Below are 21,590 nucleotides of genomic sequence, written 5' to 3'. Positions count from 1 at the left end.
TTCTACTTCTCAGTTGTCACAAAATTCTTTAGTTTCCAATTATAATTTGGTATACTTCTTTTATTCTCATTCCTTAAATCTTCATATGTGAATGTAGATGCAAAATATTTATTCAGTTTGTCAGTAATTTGAACAGGATCATCAATAGTTATGTTGTTTGTATACAGTTGACCAATGTGGTTCATCCCTTTTCTTCTAGTATTAAAATAAACAAAGAATTCATTTCTACACTTTGCATTCTTAGCAAAAGATTTCTCATAACCTGCCTTAGTTTGACTGTCCCCCCTTAGTGACTTAAATGCAGACTAGTTTGTATTTACTGTAGGTTTCTGTGTCCCCTGAAACATTATAATCATTGCATGCATTTTTCTTCTCTGCCATTAGTCTCATTAGTTAATATGACATCCATTGAGTTCTAAATCTCAAATGATATTTCTTACTGGTATAAAAAGCTTAGTGTCTTTTTTGGTTACTTCCCTGAATGCTTCCCATTTAAAATTTATAGGTGGCAACATCATCAGTTGGACCCACTGAAAAGAATTTAAAAACTGAGACAATTGTAATGATATTTACAAAAGCAAAATCCCTTCTTTACCCTTGATGGTCATCTCTCTTTAAGTAAATCTCTCTCTTTAAGTAAATCCCACATCAATACACTATGCTCACAGCCACCTAGTAGTTCCTTTATCAGAAGGTTCTTATTACATGAAGAGTTACTGCTGATAATCAGATCAAGAATATTTCTTCCTCTTTTTTGCCTCTTTAATGTGCAGGTGTAGAAAACGGAAAGAGAAGGCAGATTACGAGAAATCTTTGGCAAAGGATGCTAAGAAAAACAGCAAGGATTTCTTTACTTTTATAAACTCTAGAAGGAAGGGGATGAATCAGATTGGTCCACTTGATATCGATGATTTGGCTGTTGATGATCCTGCTCAGATAGTTGACAAACTGAATGAGTATTTTCCATCTACATTCACATATGAGGAATTCTGTAGAGAAGTGGAGACGAAAAGTTTATCAAGTTCTAACAGGGAGCTAAATGATTTTGTAATAACTGAGAGCAAAGTGGAGGAGAAATTGTTGAAGTTAAATATAAGAAAGGCACATGGGGTGGATGGGATCTATCCAGTTATATTAAAGGAGGTGGCAAAGGAACTAAGCAAACCCTTAGCCATAATTATGAGAGCATTCTTGGACTCAGCGGAAGTCCCCACACACTGGAGATGTGCAAATGTATCCTCAATTCACAAAGGGTGACACGAGTAATTACAGACCAGTTAGTTTAACTTCTGTTCCAGGTAAAATAATGGAGTCACTCGTTAAAGATGCATTGCAGGATCATCTAGCTAAGACTGCAGCAATAATTCAGACACAGCATGGGTTTGTTAAGGGAAAGTCTTGTCTGACAAATTTGATTGGATACTATGATGTGGAGGACAAAGGAACTGGATGCAAAAAATAATTTTGACATCATATACTTGGATTTCAGGAAAGCTTTTGATACTGTTGCACAAGAAACACTACCGTACAAATTCGAGCAGTATAGTATTAAGGGCAAGTTGCTACAATGGATAAAAGGGTGGTTGAATGGGAACAGAGAGTGGTAATCAGTGGACCCTGCTCTTCATGGACTAATGTTATTAGTGGCGTCCCACAGAGTTCAGTGCTGGGCCCACTGTTGTTTTGTATATTTATCTGTGATATTGATGAAGGTATACCAGGCTTAATGTCCAAGTATGCAGATGATACAATGGTTGGCAGGGTTGTTAATGATAGTAATGGCCGTGTGCTACAGCAACAGGATCTAGAAAAGTTGGGCAGAAGGGCTGAGAAGTGGCAACTGAAGTTTAACATCAACAAATGCAAAGTACTGCATATAGGTAGCAGAAACACAGAGAAACGTACCAACTGTGTGGTACTACACTTAGGATGGTAGAAAATTAAAAAGACCTGGGAGTAATTGTGCAGTCAGATATGAAGTTTTCTGAGCAATGCACACAGGCTGCCAGAGCAGGTTATGGGGTGTTGTCAATCATATATTCAGGAATTTTGCTAGTAGGGAAAAGGAGGTGATTATCCCTTTGTATAAGACAATGGTCAGGTCATGCCTTGAGTACTGCATACTGGTCTGGAGGCTTCATTTTAGGAAGGATGTAGATTTGCTTGAGCATGTATAGAGAAGGGCAACAAGATTGGTGAGGGGAATGAAGGGGTCTTCTTACCAAGAAAGCTTAAGTTCTGCAAATTTCAGCATCTGGAGACTAGGCACCCATGAGGTGATTTGATTGATGTGTATAAGGTCTTGAATGGGTTGAGCAGGCTCAATTCTGATGGGATTCTTCCTCTTGCTCAGATTACGAACCTGAGAGGGCATAAATTAAAATTGAGGGAAAGGCAGTTGTAGAATAGACATGCAGAAATTTTCCTTTTACCAGCAGGTAATTGATTGCTGGTATAAACCTTATCTTTCATTGTTGATAGCTTAAATAAATCTAAGGAGGAACTGGACAAACGTTTAAAGGGAATGGATATGTGAAATGTTTTTTTTTTTTTTTTTTTTTTTTGGCTAATGCTATTTGGCTTGCTTTCTTGCATCACTTGCCTCTGATACTACTACATCCGGTAAATCTAGTAATGTTGTGCTATTAGTGACCAACTGCAAAATTCCATTCAATACCCAGAATTCTCCCATTATAATTGTATAATGGGATAACAAATATGCTTCACAAATATATCAGGCAATCTTGGTCCGCTTGTTTCTGAAGTATGAACCACTCATTTTTATGAGCAATAGGACTTATCTGAGAGTAATTACTGTTTATTTTCAGTAATTTCATGCAGGTAACTCACAAACATAAATCTTTATCTCTGAGAGCGGCATAGGTATTATATTTGCCAGTTTTTTTTTTTTATGTGAACCCCAAACACGAGAGGTATTAGAACCTATAGTTCTTAGAACCGTGCTTGGGTTGGAGGTTGAGAAGATGAAAGAAGATATTTGTTTACGTTGGACTTGAACTTCTGTAGATTGTAATTTTCAGGAAATACGTATGAAGGAAGGTTGTTCCAGAAAACGGCAGTTGAATGAATAAACGAGGAAGATGAAAAGTTGGTTCTGTGAATTTTAAGTTGGACAGTAAATGGATGTTGGCTGGTGGCAGCACGTGTTCGGACTGTTTTGAAAGAGAGAGCGGGAATTATAGAAGCCAATTCAGAAGAACAGTGCCCATGGAAGTATCTGTAGAAGAGGCATGCAGCAGAAACAGTACATCTATGAGAAAACGAGTGGAGAGACTCTGTTAGAGATAAATCATTAATTAACCTAACTGCCCTCTTCTGAATGGAATCAAGAAGCCTGGGAGAGGTTTTGGGGGCACCACCCCAGATGTGGGAACAAAAAATTCCATGGCAGGGCGGATTTGCGATTTATATAGAATGAACAGCTGTTTGGAAGAAAAGTAACGCCGAGAGCGAAAGAGAAAACCAAGTTTTTTTGATGCAGAGGAAGCAATATTTGTAATGTGCTTGTGCCAAGAGAGATTAGAAGTCAAGGTAATCCCCAAAAGAGATATATCATTTTGCCTAGAAATCGGAGTGTCACTAAAGATAAGCACAGGAGCAGAAGAATCCTTTTTGCAAGATATAAGGCAAGACTGAGTTTTAGAAGGGTTGAAATCAACTAAGTTGTCTTTTCTCCACTGGAGAATTACCTGAAGATCGGCATTTAAGGAATTGGTAGCAGATTTTCGAGAAGTTGAAGCTGATTGAGCAGGACAAGGTTTCTCAAAATGGAAAGCTGAATGCAATGTGCTATCATCGGCAAAACTATGGATAGGATTTCCAGTCAATGGATAAAGGTCATTAATATACAAGAGGAAAAGAGTGGGGGAAAGAACTGAATCTTGGGGGACACCAACATTAGTGGAGAAGTTAGAAGACAGAGAGCTATCTATCATCACCCTCAGTGAGCGATCAGAGAGAAAACAGGATAACCAATTACTAAAAACAGTTGCAAACCATAAGATGGAAGCTTGTTTAGAAGACCTTTATGCTAAACACGATCGAAAGCCTTTGAGATGTCAAGAGCAACTACTTGTGTTTCACCGAACCTTTCCATTGAATTAGTCCATATATGGGTAACATAAGCCAGAATATCACCAGTGGATCGACACTGACGGAATCCATACTGGCGATCGTTGATCAGACAGAAGGTTTCTATGTAGTTTAAGAGTTGCCGGTTAATTGATTTCTCCATTACTTTAGAAAGAGTAGAAATAATTGCAATGGGACGATAATTGGATGGGAGGGATTTGTCACCCTTTTCAGGAACTGGCTGGATATGAGCAAATTTCCAACAGAAGGAAAAACACCTTTGGAATAAGAAAGTGAAAAAAGGCAACAAAGAATAGGAGTAAGTTCAGGAGCACAGGTTTTGAGAACAAGAGGAGAAATACCATCAGGCCCTGGAGCTTTCTTAGCATCAAGATTCGTCAAAATCCTTCTGATATCCTTTTGATGGAAGAACATAGGAGGCATTGAATGAAGTGTGTTGGGAATGGTGGGAGGTGTTTTACCAAGATCATTAATACATGAGCTTGAAGAAAAATGGGATGCTAGCAGGTCAGCTTTATCCTTGGTTGAAGTGACAACAGAACCATCTGGTTTGGACAGAGGTGGGAGCAGAGATGGGCAAAATTTGCGGCCAATACCTTTGGCAAGAGACCAGAATGCTCGGCTACCATTAGGGCAAGAAGCAAGTTTTCTACTCTTAGTCTGTTCAAACTCTAGTTTGGACAGATTAATAACTGCTTTACAATTGTTGCGAGCTTTGGTGTAGTCAGAAAATGAAACTGAAGAATTAGAAACAAGCCAATTACGATATGCAACATTCTTCTCTTGGACAGCCTTAGCACATTTATTGGAAAACCAAGGTTCAGATAAAGGACGAGATTTTAAAGTGGAGTGTGGGATAAAGGATTCCATTCCTGCAAGAATAATTTCACTGACACGATCTGAGCAAACGTTGACATCAGAAGTTTTGAAACAGTAATCCGACCAAGGAAAAGAAGAAAAGAAGTCTCGCAGGTCATCCCATTTTGTATTCTTGTAATGCCAAACAACACGAGGTTGGGAATAGCCATGAGATAAAGGTTCCGTTGGAGAAGAGACAATCACCAAGTTGTGATCTGAAGTGCCTAAAGGACCTCTCACTTCGACCGTGTACTTAGAAGGGTTGTTTGTGAGAAAAAGATCAAGCGTATTGGCTGTATGATTAGGATTGTCTGGTATTCTCGTAGGTAAATGAACAATTTGTGCTAGGTCATTAGTAATTGCAAAAGCCTCAGCATCTCGACCTGCTGGATCGGTGTGACTAGAAAACGGAAGCCAGCTGGAGTTATGAACATTAAAACAACCAAGGAAAATTACCTCACTGTTAGGAAAGTTGGACTGGAGAAAGTCAAGTTGCAAAGAGAGGAAGTCAAAGAGCTCCAAGTGATTAGTGGAGTTGAGAGAACGGTAGAGACAGCAGATGAATTTGACACTGTGAGGTAGAGAGATTTTAAGCCAGAGAAGATCAAAGAGAGGAGATTCCAAATTTCCAATTCTCTGACAGAGAATATCAGAACAGACATATGCACAAGTACCACCTTTGAGGCGAAAGGAATCATACAGCGAATGATTTGGGCATCTGAGATGAACAGAAGTTGAATCAACCGATAACTGAGATTCTGTCAGAAAAAGTACATGGGGTTTGGCAGACTGCAAGTGGAAATGGACATCGTTGAGATTAGAATTGAGACCACATATATTTGTGAAATGAATTAGGAAGTCCTTGGGAGGTTTAGATCTTTTCGCAGATAAGCTTGCTCTATTAGTTTGACAATTCATGGTGTATTCAATAGTAAGAAAAAGTGGGTGGGACATGTTGTATGAAGTAATGAAATTTTTGGATATGGCATACACATGGTAAGAATGTACCCAGATCCCTGACATAACGTGGCCTCGACAATGCTCCCCGCATACACACTACTCGGACTCCCTCCAGTCACTATCTGGCAGAGTAGAGGTAGCAAGATTATACACTAGCTGATCCAGAAGCCTCCTAGAGAGTTACCAATAGGTTCGGTCCGGTGTACTAACTAGCGGCCAGCCTGCGAACACCGTTTTGGAGCTGTATCCTCAAAATGTAAGGAATATTGGATCTCGCCACGACGTTCATCATATCCTCAAAAGTCATCAATCATACTGCATGATGGAAGAGATAGGGAGGGATGGCCGGTTGTAATTTACAAAATAAATTTTTGTAAAGAACGGCACGTTACATCTTTTTCAACAGTTTTAGCAACATCAAAAAACCACAGATTAGTAGAAATTGAGTGGGAATTGAACTTAGCAGCAGCACCACATTCAGTACTCTATTCGGATTTTGCAAACATCTATGGCATTGATAAAAAAAATCAGTAACGTACTCCTTAACAATAACAGTGGATATTTTGCACTTCACGTGCATATATATATTAAAGGAAGTGTCGCTCTATTCACAAAAAAGTTGAGATTATTCAACTTTTATTCAAGTGCACAGTATATTATTCAAGCACTCCTGGAATGGTTTAAGGTGCAAAGGAATGGGGACCATTAATGATTTCTCCATCATTCATCTCATTTTTAAGGTATAGGCATAAAATTTGCAGAACAATTAGGACACAAAAGTAACCTATAAAAACAGATGGTTTAATCATTTTAAAAATTAACATAATGTTATGTATGTGATAGTGAAGAAGCCCTATCAGCAGATTATTAGATAGCATTAATAAAAAAAAAAAAAAAAAAAAATTCCCATTTCACCTATCCATTCCTTCAAAAGTTTGTCCTCTTCTTCCATGAATTTATTTAAGCTATCAACTTTTACAACAGCAGCTCAAAATTTGTTCCAGCAATCAACCACTCACTGCCTCAAGCCACATTTCTTCAATTTGAATTTACGCACCCTCAATTGCATAATCAGAGCAAGAGGAAGAAATCCATCAGCATTGAACTTACTCAAACCGTTAAAAGCCTTATACACCTTAATCAGATCACGCCACATGTATCTAGTCTCCAGACACTGCAATTTGCAGAACTTAAGCCTTTCTTGGTGCATCCATTTATTTCCCCTCACCAATCTCATTGCCCTTCTCTGTATTCATTACATCAGCTCTACATCCTTCCTAAAATGTCACATAGTTTAGCCCTCCAGTCTTGTATGCATTACTCAAGGTGTGGCCTGATCATTGCCTTATACAAAGGGATAATCACCTCCTTGTCCCTGCTGGCAAAGTTCCTGTATATCATTAACAAGACCCCATAAGCTGGTCTGGCAGCCTGTCTGCACTGCTCTGAAAACTTCATATCTGGCTGAATAATTACTCTAGTTCTTTTTCATTACCCCACTACCTTGAGTGTAGTACTGCGCAGTTGGTACATTATTCTGGGGTTACTGTTGCCACTTCTCAACCCATCTGCCCAACTTTTCTAGATCCTGTTGCAGCAGCGTACTGTCAGTACTGTCATTAACAACCCTATTAACTTTTGTATCATCTGTAAACTTTGACCTTAAGCCTGATATACCTTCATCAGTATCATCGATAAATATAGAAAAAAGTAATGGGCCCAGCACTGAACCCTGGGGGGCTCCACTAATGTCATTAGTCCACGAGGCTGTGAGTGCCAAGCAAATGATCAAAGCAAATTTCAAAGTGCCTTCTCTAGAACTAGCAGTTTTCAAAGAATTTTCAAGTGTTTATTTACAAAGTTATTTATTTTCTGCTCTTCTAAATAAAGAAGTAAGCTTTTCAAAAAGAAAGGACAGGTACTTTTCTTCTTCTTGTGTATAGAACTAATCTACTAGCAGTTTTCAGAGAATTTTCAAGAGTTTATTTACAAAGTTATTTCTTTTCTGCTCTTCTAAATAAAGAAGTAAGCTTTTCAAAAAGAAAGGAAAGGTACTTTTCGTCTTCTTGTATATAGAACTAATCTACATAACACACTAACCACTAATCTCTTACTGCTTGGTCACTGGTGGAACCGCTCCTGCTTCTATGTGGCAAGGCCAGTAACCTGGAGGAAAAGTTGTCCTCCAGGGCTAAAAGGAGCATCCATGGATTATAACAACTACCGAGCACTTGAGTCTAGATGCTCATGTCATGACATGAATGAAACTGAATGTTGTTAGCCCGAGAATTTTTACTTTCTCTGGAATTATAACCTGTCCATACTGATGCTCAGTTGTCGGTGTTGTAATGGAGCAACATCAAGCCTGAGTTGTGTAACTGTGGGTATTTATTGCCAGCCGAAAAAATAGAGAGAATATGCCCATCGTAGCTAGACAAAGTTGGTATCCCAGGGAACGTGAAACCTCTTGCTCTAACTAGGTTATACGAATTTCCTCTCCATATCTAATAAAGAGTGAGGCAAAGTCTCCCTAGTCCCTACAAGATCTAGAAATGAATTAATTAATGTGTAAAGAGAAAGGAATGCAGGAGCCTAGCTTCTCACAATACATAGGAGTTTTTATGACTGGGGTAGCACAACGAAAATCGTGGGAGGTTGGAAAGAAGGGAAGCCAGCATGAGAAAGAGAGTAGGTGGGCATTTTATTAATATCTCTGACACTAGGACGCCAAGCAAAACACCCAGAGACAAGGGGATCCATTTGGGGTCATGAGTCATCCCTGGACCGTCTTGGACAGGAAACTCGTGACTTCCAATGGCCAATGAGAGAGTTTTCCTCTCAAAGACAAAGGAGAGCACAAAGAATAAAAGGACCCAAAATGAGACCAAAGGGTTGTCTCCGTCGCCACCACTGAAGGCCTGCTGGGTCTGGTCTACAATGTTCCTGTGCTCCTCGAAGATTCTTCAACAGCATCAACGGAGTCGCCCACAGTTCACCACCGTCAGCAAAATCGCCACCGACTTCCCAGCCAAGCTCCCTCAGTAGCCGCCTGCACCACCCTTTCTAGCAAGAGAGATAGAATTGTGAAGACCAGAGAGGACCGCTTCCAACTTCACTACAGAAGGAAGCTTTGCAACGAGCCCCGGGACAAACCCGCCTAAACTGGTAAGCAAAACCATCCTTACGTATAAATGAACCTGTGTGAAATAGCCAAATATACTTTAAACTCAGTGTTTTCTTTCTTATTCTCTTTATATGTGGAAACTAGAATTAAGTCAATTAAATCAATAATGTGTATCATTTAGTATTTTGTATAGGATGTTAGAAGTAAGGAATAAGATTTGTTTAGAAAGATGAAATGTACAATCGCATGAAATCATGAGATCATTGAATTTTGTAACTCTAACCATGTTTTAGTGTTAGCATATCATTGCTCTTAGAATTGATGCACACGTGACTCACTGTTCTATTATTGTGTGAAAGCAGATTGTGTACATGACCTTGTTGTTTATAATAAATGTTGTTAAGTGTTATTTGCATGTCGCATTCTCTCTGTCAACATCTTAAACCATGCCAGGGTAAACATACTAAGAAAATGGATTTTGTGGGATGGAAAGATGCTAAACGACCTTTCCATTAAAAACGCAATGCGATCTGTTGCTGCAGAAATCTGGGGCCCCTAAAACCCCTGATTTCCGAGAGCTCAGGTTATTGTCCTAACTGACTGCATAAAGTGAAGCAGGATAGACAACATAGGTGTACCCCCGAAGAGAGAAAGGGGGTTTAACAAAATAGTTAACAATGTGACGCATCACAATCTAAGAGACTACACAAAAATGAGAATCAGCAGGAATATTCAACATTCCTCATATTACATTCTCTTTCATCAAAACCTATGAGTGGCCTTTCACCATTTCTAATTCAGAATTGTTTGGAAAGTGTGGCTGGTTCACTAAAAATGATGAAAAGACTCCGATCTGGAGATCTAGTTGAAACAGCTAAACATCAAGATTCTCAGGCTCTACTGAAATTTTCAACTTTTGACGGAATACCTGTATAGGTCACCCCTAATGTTACATTAAATAGTTCCAAAGAAGTAATAGCAGAGTGGTATCTAATGAATGTCATTGAAGATGAGACAGTAGAAGAATTACAAGACAAAAAGTCATTCAAGTAAAACGAATAATGAAAAAAGATGGTGAACTTGTTCCCACTCGGAACATTATTCTAACATTTAGTACACCAACCTTACCATCATGTGTGAAAGTCGGATACCTTAGTTGCCAAGTGTGTCCCTACATTCCCAACCCAATCAGATGTTTCAAATGTCAAAAATTTGGACACTCGCAAAGAGTATGTTGAGGGGACACCATCTGCCCAAACTGAGGCACCAAAGCCCATACACGAACAGATTGCACTGCAGAAATGCCACAATGCCCAAATTGTAAAGGCCAGCAACCAGCGTATTGAAAAGCATGTGAACTTTGGAGGGTAGGAAAAAAATCTAAAAATGCATAGTTGTTTGATGCTTATGTTGTTGTTTGATACTGTTTGATGCTTAAACACCTAAACAAGAAAGCTCTGAACTCATTACTGATGTATTTCAACCAGATATTCTCAGAAGTCTACTGTCCTCTTTCTTGCCACCACTCCATAGTCCTACCCTTTGCTAAACGTGGAAAGGATAAATCAGACCAACAAAACTGTTGGCCAATATCTCTTAGCAGTTGCTTTCGTAAGACATTAGAAAAAATCATTCACGCTTGATTAGTATGGTATCTCGAATGTTATTCGGTGATGAATAAGAATCAGTACAGATTTTGGAAAAATCGGTCAACTCTAGACCTTATGATCAAGGCAGAATCCAACAATGGAATGCTTTTATCCGTAAAGAATATCTTGTCATGGTCTGCCTGGATGTCGAAAAAGCCTTTGATACCACCTGGCACTACAGCATTTTTCAAAATCTGTATACCACGGGACTCCGGGGTCAGCTATCACTAATCATACAGAGCTTTCTCCAAAACAGAATCTTTCAAGTGCATTACTGCAGTTATCTATCCAAGAAGAAGGGGTTCCACAAGGATCAGTTCTTAGTGCGACACTCTTTGAAGTTAGACTAAACAATGCAACAGAGAATATTCCAGTTAATGTTTACACCTATCTGTATGCAGATGACCTTACAATATCCGGCCACTCACAAAATATGTGCTCCATTGAGCGTCGATTGCAGCTCTCAATAAACAAAATAGAATCATGGGTATCCCACAATGACTATCACTTTTCTGCAATGCACTCATTGTGTTTGTCGATTTTGAGGGAGTATTTGATACCATTTGGTATCAAAGTGTTCTTGCCTCACTTAGAGATTTAAGTTGTTCCCAGCTATTGTATCAGATTATTAGGAATTATTTGATGGGGAGAAAAATAATAGTTAAATCTCAACATTTAAGGTATGAAAGAGATATTAATCGTGGTTGCCCACAGGGTTCTGTTTTAGGTCCCTTTTTGTGGAACCTTGTTTTAAACCAGTGGTTGAGTAGATTCACAGCTCAAGGTGGCTTATGCAGATGATTTGGCTTTATGCATGACTGGAAGTTCAAGGGCAGTTTTGGAAAGTAGGTTAGATGTGATTATCCCGGATTTAATTAAGTGGGCTGAATTAAACAAATTAAAGATCTTTTTCAATAAAACAGTTATGATGTTATTAAAAGGAAAGCTGGATTACAATAGACCACCCAGATTAACAATAAATGGTAAACAGATTCCTTTAGTTTCTCGAGTTAAATACCTAGGAGTAATTCTTGATGATAAATTGCAATTTACACCGCATTTAGATTACCTGAGTTCTAAGGTTAAAAATGATACTGCTTCCATTATTAGATTAACTAGAAATGATTGGGGTTTAAGTAAGAAAGTTATACTTTTATATTATAATGCTATTTTTATACCAATAGTTACTTATGCTGCCTCTATTTGGTATGCAAGAACCACTTGGGTAAAATTTAAACAGAAATGACTGTCTCTACAAAGAGTTATGTTATTAATTATGTTACAGGTATGTAAGACAGTGTTGACCAATGTTTTGCAAGTTTTAGCTGGGGTGATGCCTTTGGATTTATTTCTTGTATATAGACCATTCTGTTATTATTTACATAAGGGAGGTCAGATAACAATTCCATCGTTAACAATTACAGAAAACAAGCGGAATATATTATCTAAGTTAGTTAATTTGTGGCAGGAGCGTTGGGACTCATGTGTAACTGGTAGGCCAACATATTCTTTTATTTCTAGTGTACAATATAATTATATTTGAAAAATATGAGATTTAACTCATACCATTTTTTTTATTTTTAAATAAATAAGAGCAGTACGGCTCAATCCTTCCTACTTTGATACTATTTGAAAAATATAAGAGATTTAAAATTAAAATTATTTTGAAATTTAATTATAAGAATAAATTAAACACGTGGTTTTATCCTTGTATGGAGGATTCATACATGAGTTAGGATTGGAAGATGAGCCTTACTGTGTTTGTGGCATAGCTGTTTGTTGTGTGTTATTTGGTTTTTAGGAGCATTAGCAACTAAGGCCATATTGCTCCGGGAATATGCAGTGGTCATTCCCTTGACCTTTCCACATCCTCCGTATTGTGGCATAGCAGAATCATAGAATCATGTATTATACGATTGTAATTTGTATGATGAGTTCAGATGTGAGCTGATACATTTGGTGGCTAATTTTGGCAAGGGGAATGAGGCAGTGTTGTTGTTTTAAGTTGTTAATTATGATGCATTACAGCATTTTTGTAGAATGGTTTTTAGAAAGAAGAGGTTGTTGTCAGTTAGTACTATTACTGAATGATTGCATTTATGACGTTCTAATTAATATGCTTACATTAATTATTATGACTGTACGTTTTCTTGTTTTTTTTTTCTCGCTGGCTTCCTGTGGATTCAGTTTATGGGATATTACCCCGTATTTGAGAGTTAACTCCTGGTGTGTGTGTGTGTGTGTGTGTGTGTGTGTGTGTGTGTGTGTGTGTGTGTGTGTGTGTGTGTGTGTGTGTGTGTGTGTGTGTGTGTGTGTGTGTGTGTGTGTGTGTATATTTTTTTTTTTTTTTTGTTGATTTTATTTTATTTTATTATTATTTTTTAAATTATTTTTTAAAAATTTTATTTATTTTTTTGTAAGCTCCTAGGGGCAGGATGCTGGCACTCACTAGTCTTGCACTTCACTAGTAGGTGCAGGAGTTAAGTCAATATCGTACTGTCTATGATAGTAGACCCAGGCCTGGCTTTTCGTGCTAGGGTGGGCACTGGGTGATATTTGCCAAATTGTGGCTATCACCTGGTGGCTGAGTGGCCTGGTCACTATAACATACTACACACACTTACATTAACAGGCCATCATCCATATTTAGATGAGTATTATGTCTACAATTATATTGGTGGAGATGGATGTAGATCCAGGTGCCACCTTATGACAGAAAGCATACATAATAATAATACATGCATGCCTCTCTGCAACGAAAACAACTGCTATCCACATTTGCAAAACACGTCAGCTCCATCCAGATACTGAGCCAAGGTTAGGAACTCAACCAATAATACTTAGCAAAAATATCCAGTTCTTAGCAAAAATATCCTAGTATAACACTAAACTTAACTTTCAGGTGCATATAATGCAAATGTGAACTCAGTGCAGGAAAAAGATGAATATCCTCAAAGTTAACTCTTCTATGGCATGGGGAGCCAATCGCTTCACACTTTTACACCTATATCAAATCTTGATAAGATCTCATCTAGACTATGGAGCACCAGTTTATGATTCTGCACATATGACAGCATTGGCTTGGCCCAATTCAGTGCAGCACAGTGCTCTCAGGATTGCTTTAGGAGCCTTTAAGACATACCCAGTGCAAAGTTTGTATACAGATGCCAATGAACCTCCACTACATCTTAGGAGAAAATATTGCTTCTTAGCTATGCAGCAAAATATGTAGCCTCCCTTCTCACCCCATCTAGACATATCTCTTTGAACTTCAATGGGAAAACTTATATAGCAGGGGTGGCCAAACTTGCTTAATGTAAGAGCCACATACGATAAAGTTTAGATGTTTGAGAGCCACAAGACATGAACAAATGTTGCACATGTGTTTTTATTGTTACATGCACATTTTATTCCAAAAATTTTTATATATATATTAAGAAATACATATACATAATAATATTTATTCGTGTATGTAGTTTTTAAACTGTTTATTTGTATTAGTTTCAATAATCACGAAGTGCACATATACCAAATGTTTTCAAAATCCTGATTGATTATTGTTTTAACTATATTGAGCATATTTAATACGGTAATGAATTATGGAAACATCTTAGAAAAATATGCAAATTTTAATATCATTAACATTAAATGAGATTGCCAAAAATAAAAATAAAAATAAAAATAAAATAAAAATTTTAAAAAAATTTAAAAAAAAAATATATATATATAATAATAAAATAAAAAACACAGTTTTAAAATAAGGTGGTTATAAAACAGCATGTGAGTGAATGGAAATGTTTAAGTAGAATGTAAGAAAGATTCAGGGAATGAAACTAGAGGTGTTTTATTACATGACTCCTGGTGTAACTTAAGTTTAAATGAGAAAAATACGTTGTCAGCAAAAGTCCTAAGAACCATCTAATGGTTTTGATGTGTGTGTGTGTGTGTGTGTGTGTGAATATGACTAAAACTGACAAAAAAAAAAAAAAAGACTTAGTTATTTTAAAATCACATAAACTATAGTTTTAAGAATGTAAAAGAAGCTTCCCATCAAATATGCAGCTAATAAGGAGACATGAATGACTACCAGTATTTTTCAACAACATGTAAATGGAACAGTAAGTTCCATTGCACAATCACATGCAGAATTTATCCAACATAAAACTGGTACTTTATGTTGACTTTATGTGAGCTGGTGGACATGGGCATTATTAAAAACTTTCAAGAGTTATTTCAACCGGTTCTTGATTCTCCAACTGATTGATCGAAGAGAACAGTTACATGACAATGTTTCTTGATTGGATGGGATTCTTATGATGAAAGATGTGTAAGTTATTGTTGCACCTGCAACCGTGGTAAATCTGGTCTATCTTTGGGAGAATTTTCCTTTAGGAACCAAAACATTGGTGCATATGATCTACTTCCTCTTTCACAATGATTAAAACAAAGTGAATTATGAATTTTGACTATTTAAATGACATTGACAGTTTTGTTCTTATGGATGACAATTTGATGACTTCTGGAATTCTCATGGAGCGTGATATAATGGAGTTTCGACTAAACAAAGAAAATAGTGGAAAAGAAATAACATTGAGATCACTGAAGATACAATTACTTCAAAATTCGCTAAATTCGTGCCAGCTTACTGGCAAGCTCAGGATTCTCTGGAAACTTCAATTGAATTTTTTTGAAAATAGTAAAATGCAATGGTGTTTTTAATCTGTTAAGTACAATAAAAAGAAACCAAAAAATCTCAAATTGAAATATTTGAAAGAGGCCACATTTATAAATTATCTTTGTAAGAAGGGAATGATTAATGATGTGTCTGTAAGTAATATTTTATATGCTTATTTCAAATGTTTTATTTATACATATTTTTATGTTGTTGTTATATGTTAAATATGTATACTTTATATTTACTTTTACCTATTTATATGTACTTACTTATTCAGTTTGGCTTATTGCATCAACACTTTTATTATATCAATACATGCATATTTTTTTGTTTATGGGTATTACAAATAACACTGGTCAACACATAAAATGTTATGAAAATAAAAATACCCAATCTTGACTAATTTCATGCTGCTGAACACGAAAATCACATTAAAATTTGTCATTGGCTCTTGTTTTCAAATTACAGTTGGGATCTCATATTAGCAAGTTAAAGGTAAATTGCAGCCATTATCAATCAACTGCAGGATTGAAGCCTCAACAAATCATGCTGAGGGAAATGGACCATAATCTGCCACACTGGTACAGTGCAGAATGGCAGATCAACCGTATTTAGCAGTCAGGGGCTTGAACCCTGACTGCTAAATTAGCAAGTTGCTGCACATTATCAACTATAGCTCTCAGCAAAATGCATGGCAGCACCACAGTTTCAGTACCACCATGCTCTTATCACGTGATCGGCAACTGTTGCCTCAAATGCATCTTGCAGTCTGCCAAGATGTACCTCATGTAGAGAGCACATCTTTGGTACACCCATCACCCTTTTTTTGGACTTCCTTGAATTAAGTCAGCTAATGTGGATTCTTTCTGGTGGTATATTTGTTAAGTCTGAACTTCATCAATGTGCCCTTTTTATAATTGATGAACAGATGGCATTTTAGCGAGTTTCTTATATCATGGGGGTTTTAGTTCTTGAGCATCTTTTACTGGACTGGACTGGACTAATTGGATCTGTGTTTTAAATATGTGTATTTATGTCTATTTTATAAGTGGATTCATGTATCTATGTCTGTTAGTCCAGTATTGCATAATAAATTTTAGTATAATAAATTTTTTAAAAAATTAGAAAAAAAGCCTGGCTGGCATCCATTTTCCCACTGACAATGATGTCATTGCTACAGTGGATGCATTCCTGGAGGCCCATGAGAAACCTTCTTTGCTGTTAGAATCAATGCATTGTAGCATCAGTGGCAAAAATGTATTGACTCCAAAGGAGACATTGAAAAGTAACGTGTTACCAGGCTCCTCAAATAAATCTTTCTTACCCAAGCCATGAACTTTTCAAATACCCCCTCATATTTTGAGGTATTTTTTGAAAGACAGTGGCAGCATATATACAGACTTCACTCTGAATTTGATGAACTTGTTGCCATGTTTGGCAAACACACCATGAGCAGAAACTGTCACTGTGGTCATTGAAAGGGAGCCATATCAATCTTCAGAATGAATTACACACACACACACACACACACACACACACACACACACACACACACACACACACACACACACACACACACACACACACACACAGGTAGATCATGTTTAACTGTAATAGATGAGAACATTATCTTTTATCCATGCAGATAGATGCCTAAAAATTCAACAAATTGCATACAAACTTTCTATTCCATATGGTGAGGTGATGGCTGGCTGCAGTGGATATCCAGTTTCCTTTTAGTCGGTATCTGTGCACCTCTCCATTCGGGGGACAAGTACCTAAACTGTGTTGGAAATTATATGTAAAAATAAAATGTCATGACTCTGCTGTATTCTCTGTATTGTATTCCTGTGTCAATAATGGATTAACATTGCTTTGATTGCCTTAATTTCTGCACATTCCTCAAAATAAAATTCTCTGTATTGAATTCCTGTGTCAATAAATGGATTAACATTGCTTTGATTGCCTTACTTCTGCACATTCCTCAAAATAAAATGGTATTCTTACTATTTCAGTATATATGATAAAAAATTATTTATGAAATTGTATATCTATTTCATGAAAAATGGATATCTATTTTATTTTAAGGTTTTTTTAGTTTAGGCAAAGATTTTTCACAAAGAATTCATAATGATTATTCTGTTGAACAATTTATAATTTTGTCTTTAATATACTTTCTGTTAATGTAGAAGGAGTATTATGCTACCCATCAATATTTTCTCTCAAAGCGGTCCCTTTATTTGGTAGTTTGGCGGATAACAGATGGACAAAGTGGCGTTAATGGCATTCTTCAGTGGCTGGTAAATATACAGGTAATTTTTTATTGGTTAGTAATGTGCTTAGTTTTGTTTCAGTTTATAAATTCATTACTAATAGAATTTGTAAAATAATAAGAGAAGTTTACCTCAATATAGTATGTCGAACACTTCCGTATGATACTCTCCAGAAATTAAAATGAAAAAAATTGAAAAACTTACATTAGAGTAAAAAATAATTAAAAATAAATTTAACACAATTAAAATCAATTTAACACAATTAAAAATCAATTTAATGCAATTAATAATAAGATAATTAATTAAAAGAATTTAACAATAAAATCATTTCGATATTTTCTCAATTGTGTTAAATTGGTTTTTAATTATTTTTTTTACTCTGATGTAAGTTTTTTGATTTTTTTGTTTTAATTTCTGGAGAGTATCATAAGGAAGTGTTCTACGTACTATATTGAGGTAAACTTCTCTTATTATTTTACAAATATTGATATCAGCATAGAACGTATTAGTAGTAGTAGTGGCATGTGATGCAAGAAAGCAAGTCTATGAGTTTATGCAGCATTAGCCAAAAAAAAAAAAAAAAAATGTCACACAACCATTCCTTCTAAATGTTTGTCCAGTTCCTCCTTAAATTTATTTAACCTATCAACTTCCGCAACGACAGGTGGATGTTTGTTCCAGAAATTAACCACCCGCTGGCTAAAGGCAAATTTCCGCACATCTGTTTTACATCTGTCTTTTCTTAATTTGAATTTATGCCCCCTTAGGTTCGTAATCTGAACAAGTGGAAGAATCCCATCAGAATTCAGCGTGCTCAACCCATTGAAGGCCTTATACACCTCAGTCAGATCATAGTCTCCTAGTCTGGTCTTCAGCCACTGCAATTTGCAGAACTTAAGCCTCTCTTGGTAAGAGGATCCCTTCATTCCCCTCACCAATCTTGTTGCCCTTCTCTGTACACGCTCAAACAAATCTACATCCTTCCTAAAATGAGGCCTCCAGACCTGTACGCAGTACTGAAGGCATGGCCTGACCATTGCCTTATACAGAGGGACAATCACCACCTTTTCCCTGCTAGCAAAATTCCTATATATCATTGACAAAACCCCATGACCTGCCCTGGCAGCCTGTCTGCATTTCTCAGAAAACTTCATGGCTAAGGTAAAGAAAGCCTGCACGAGAAGCACAATGAAATATACCGGTAAAAGTATTTAGCCGTAATGGCATTTGTTTTGTTGCTCGCGCAGTAAACAGACGATGGGTGTTATTTGTCTGGAGCAGAAGTTGAATCCCATGGGAGCTTGAAACCCTCCCAAAGTGGAGGGGGGTAACCTGACCTTTTTTCTTTAGAATCACTAATTGAATCACGAACAGAGTCAGATTGGAAGTTCTACCGTCGTAAAAAATGTTCGTAACGTAGTTTCACCGGTAAACTTTTTCGAAAATGGCCTTGCTTCTCATGTGGGCTTCCTTTGCCTTTTTTTTTTTTTTTCTTAATAAACAATTTTATCCAACTAGTCCAGTGATTCTAAAGAAAAAAGGTCAGGTTACCCCCTCCACTTTGGGAGGGTTTCAATCATGGGATTCAATTTCTACCCCTGACCGATAACACCCACTGTCTGTTTACCTAGCAAGCAACAATACAAATGCCGTTACAGCAAAGTACTTTTACCGGTAAATTTCATTCAACTTTTGCGTGCTTCTCGTGCAGGCTTTCTTTCCTTCGCCAACTTCATAACTGACTGCACAATTACTCCCAGATCTTTTCCATTTTCTACCACCTTAAGTGTAGTACCACACAGTTAGTACATTTCTCTGGGGTTTCTTCTACCCATATGCAGTACTTTGCATTTGTCAAGTTTAAACTTCAGTTGCCACTTCTCAGCCCATCTGCCCAAATTTTCTAGATCCTTTTGCAGTAGCACACTGCCATTACTGTCATTAACAACCCTGACAACCTTTGTATCATCTGCAAACTTCGACACTAAGCCTGATACACCTTCATCAATATCATTGATAAATAAACAAAACAACAATGGCGCCTCCGTAGCCAGGTGGGAAGGAGCAGCAGTGCGTTACACAAGCTTCTTGATTAGACCGGGGTTCGAGCCCGTCACCACCAAATACGGAGGATGTGGAGAGGTCAGGGAATGACCACCGCATATTCCCGGAGCAATATGGCCTTAGTTGCTAATGCTCCTAAAAACCAAATAACAATAACAAACAAAACAACAGTGGATCCAACACCGAACCCTGTGGGACTCCAGTAATAGCGTTAGTCCATGAAGAGCAGCACCCATTGATTACCACCCTCTGTCTTCTCCCACTCAACCATCCTTTTATCCATTGTAGCAGTTTACCCTTAATACCATTCTGCTCCAATTTTTACAGTAGTCTTCCATGCGCAACAGTGTCAAAAGCTTTCCTGAAATCCAAGTATATGATATCAGAATGATTTTTTGCATCCAGTTCCTTTGTAACCACATCATAATAACCAATCAAATTTCTCAGATAAGACTTTCCCTTAACAAACCCATACTGTGTCTGAATTATTACTGCAGTCTTGTCTATATGATCCTGCAGTGCATCTTTAACCAGTGACTCCATTATTTTACTCAGAACAAACTAACTGGTCTGTAATTACACGTGTCACAATTCAATTCCCCCCTTTGTAAATTGGTTTGCACATCTCCAGTCCGTGGGGACCTCCCCTGAGTCCAAGGATGCTCTCATAATTATAGCTAAGGGTTTGCTTAGTTGCTTTGCTGCCTCCTTTAATATAACTGGATAGATCCCATCCACCCCAGGTGCCTTTCTTATGTTTAACTTCAACAATTTCTTCTCCACTTTGCTCTGTTATTACAAAATCATTAAGCACCCTGCTACAATTTGATAACCTTCTACCATTTTCGAACCTTAATAACTCCTCATGTGTGAATGTAGATGCAAAATACTCATTCAGCTTGTTTGCTATCTGAGCAATATCATCAACAGTCGAACCATCGATATCAAGTTGACCAATCAGATTCATCCCCTTCCTTTTAGAGTTTATATAAGAAAACAAATCCTTGCTGTTTTTCTTAGCATCCTTTGCCAAAGATTTCTCGTAATCTGCCTTCGCCTGTCTACTTTCTTTGTGACTTGATTACAGACTAGCTTATATCTGCCATAGGCTTCTGTGTCACCTGATACAGGTGACACAGAAGCCTATGGCAGATATAAGCTAGTTTATATGCATCCCATACATTTTTCTTCTCTGTCACAAGTCTCATTAGTTCATTTGATAACCATTTAGGTCTAAACCTTGAACAATATTTCTTAATAGGTATGAACCACGATTCCTTGAATGCTTCCCACTTAGAATTTGCTGCTGGTAACATCATCAGTTGATCCCACTGTACAGAATTTAATAATTGTGTGAGACCACTGTGTTTTGAGCATTATAGCTCTGGTTCATACTATTTAACTTACTAATAAAATAAAACTTGCCTGCAGAAAGATTTCCACTCTCCAAAATGACCACCATCCACCTCTGTCATTAGCTAGTCCTGCACATTTCCAAACAGACTTCTTTTTTCATTTGAATACTTTCAGCATTTCCCCATATGTCAGTAGCAGCAACTATTAATTCATAGACAATTATCTGCAGTTCTTGCTGAATTTCTGTGATCTTTCATTTACCGACTTTCAACAACAACAATCACAGGCATAATCACCTGTAATGTTTAACTTTAGGATTCATGTTTATATGACATTCTAGACCCAAAATCACCTAATTAACAACCTCCTGAAGCTTGGATATCATTTATCATATCATATTTTTTGCATATTGTATAAAGAAAAGCAGTTTTTTTTTTTTTTTCATTTAAGTTAACATCTCTACATGTTCAGAGGTTGAGTATGTATGGCATACATACACAACCTCTGAGCATGTGGAG

The 21,590-nt window shown here is 37.1% G+C and overlaps 1 protein-coding gene across 1 annotated transcript in view; it reads left to right on the top strand.

Annotated features, from left to right (window-relative positions):
* The window catches only part of LOC150091432 (leucine-rich repeat serine/threonine-protein kinase 1-like), a 595,643-nt gene that overhangs the window by 290,940 nt on the left and 283,113 nt on the right, over positions 1–21,590 (top strand). The window contains exon 14 of the mRNA XM_090390319.1: positions 17,569–17,691. Coding sequence (XP_090246445.1) covers positions 17,569–17,691 — 123 coding nt within the window. The remainder of the gene's footprint in view (positions 1–17,568; positions 17,692–21,590) is intronic.

This window comes from Mastigoproctus giganteus, chromosome 1, assembly GCF_048544385.1.
Source record: "Mastigoproctus giganteus isolate SK-2022 chromosome 1, ASM4854438v1, whole genome shotgun sequence".
Lineage (NCBI taxonomy): Eukaryota > Metazoa > Arthropoda > Arachnida > Uropygi > Thelyphonidae > Mastigoproctus > Mastigoproctus giganteus.
Note: the sequence above shows the minus strand (reverse complement) of the source record. Positions and strands in the feature narration are given on the sequence as shown.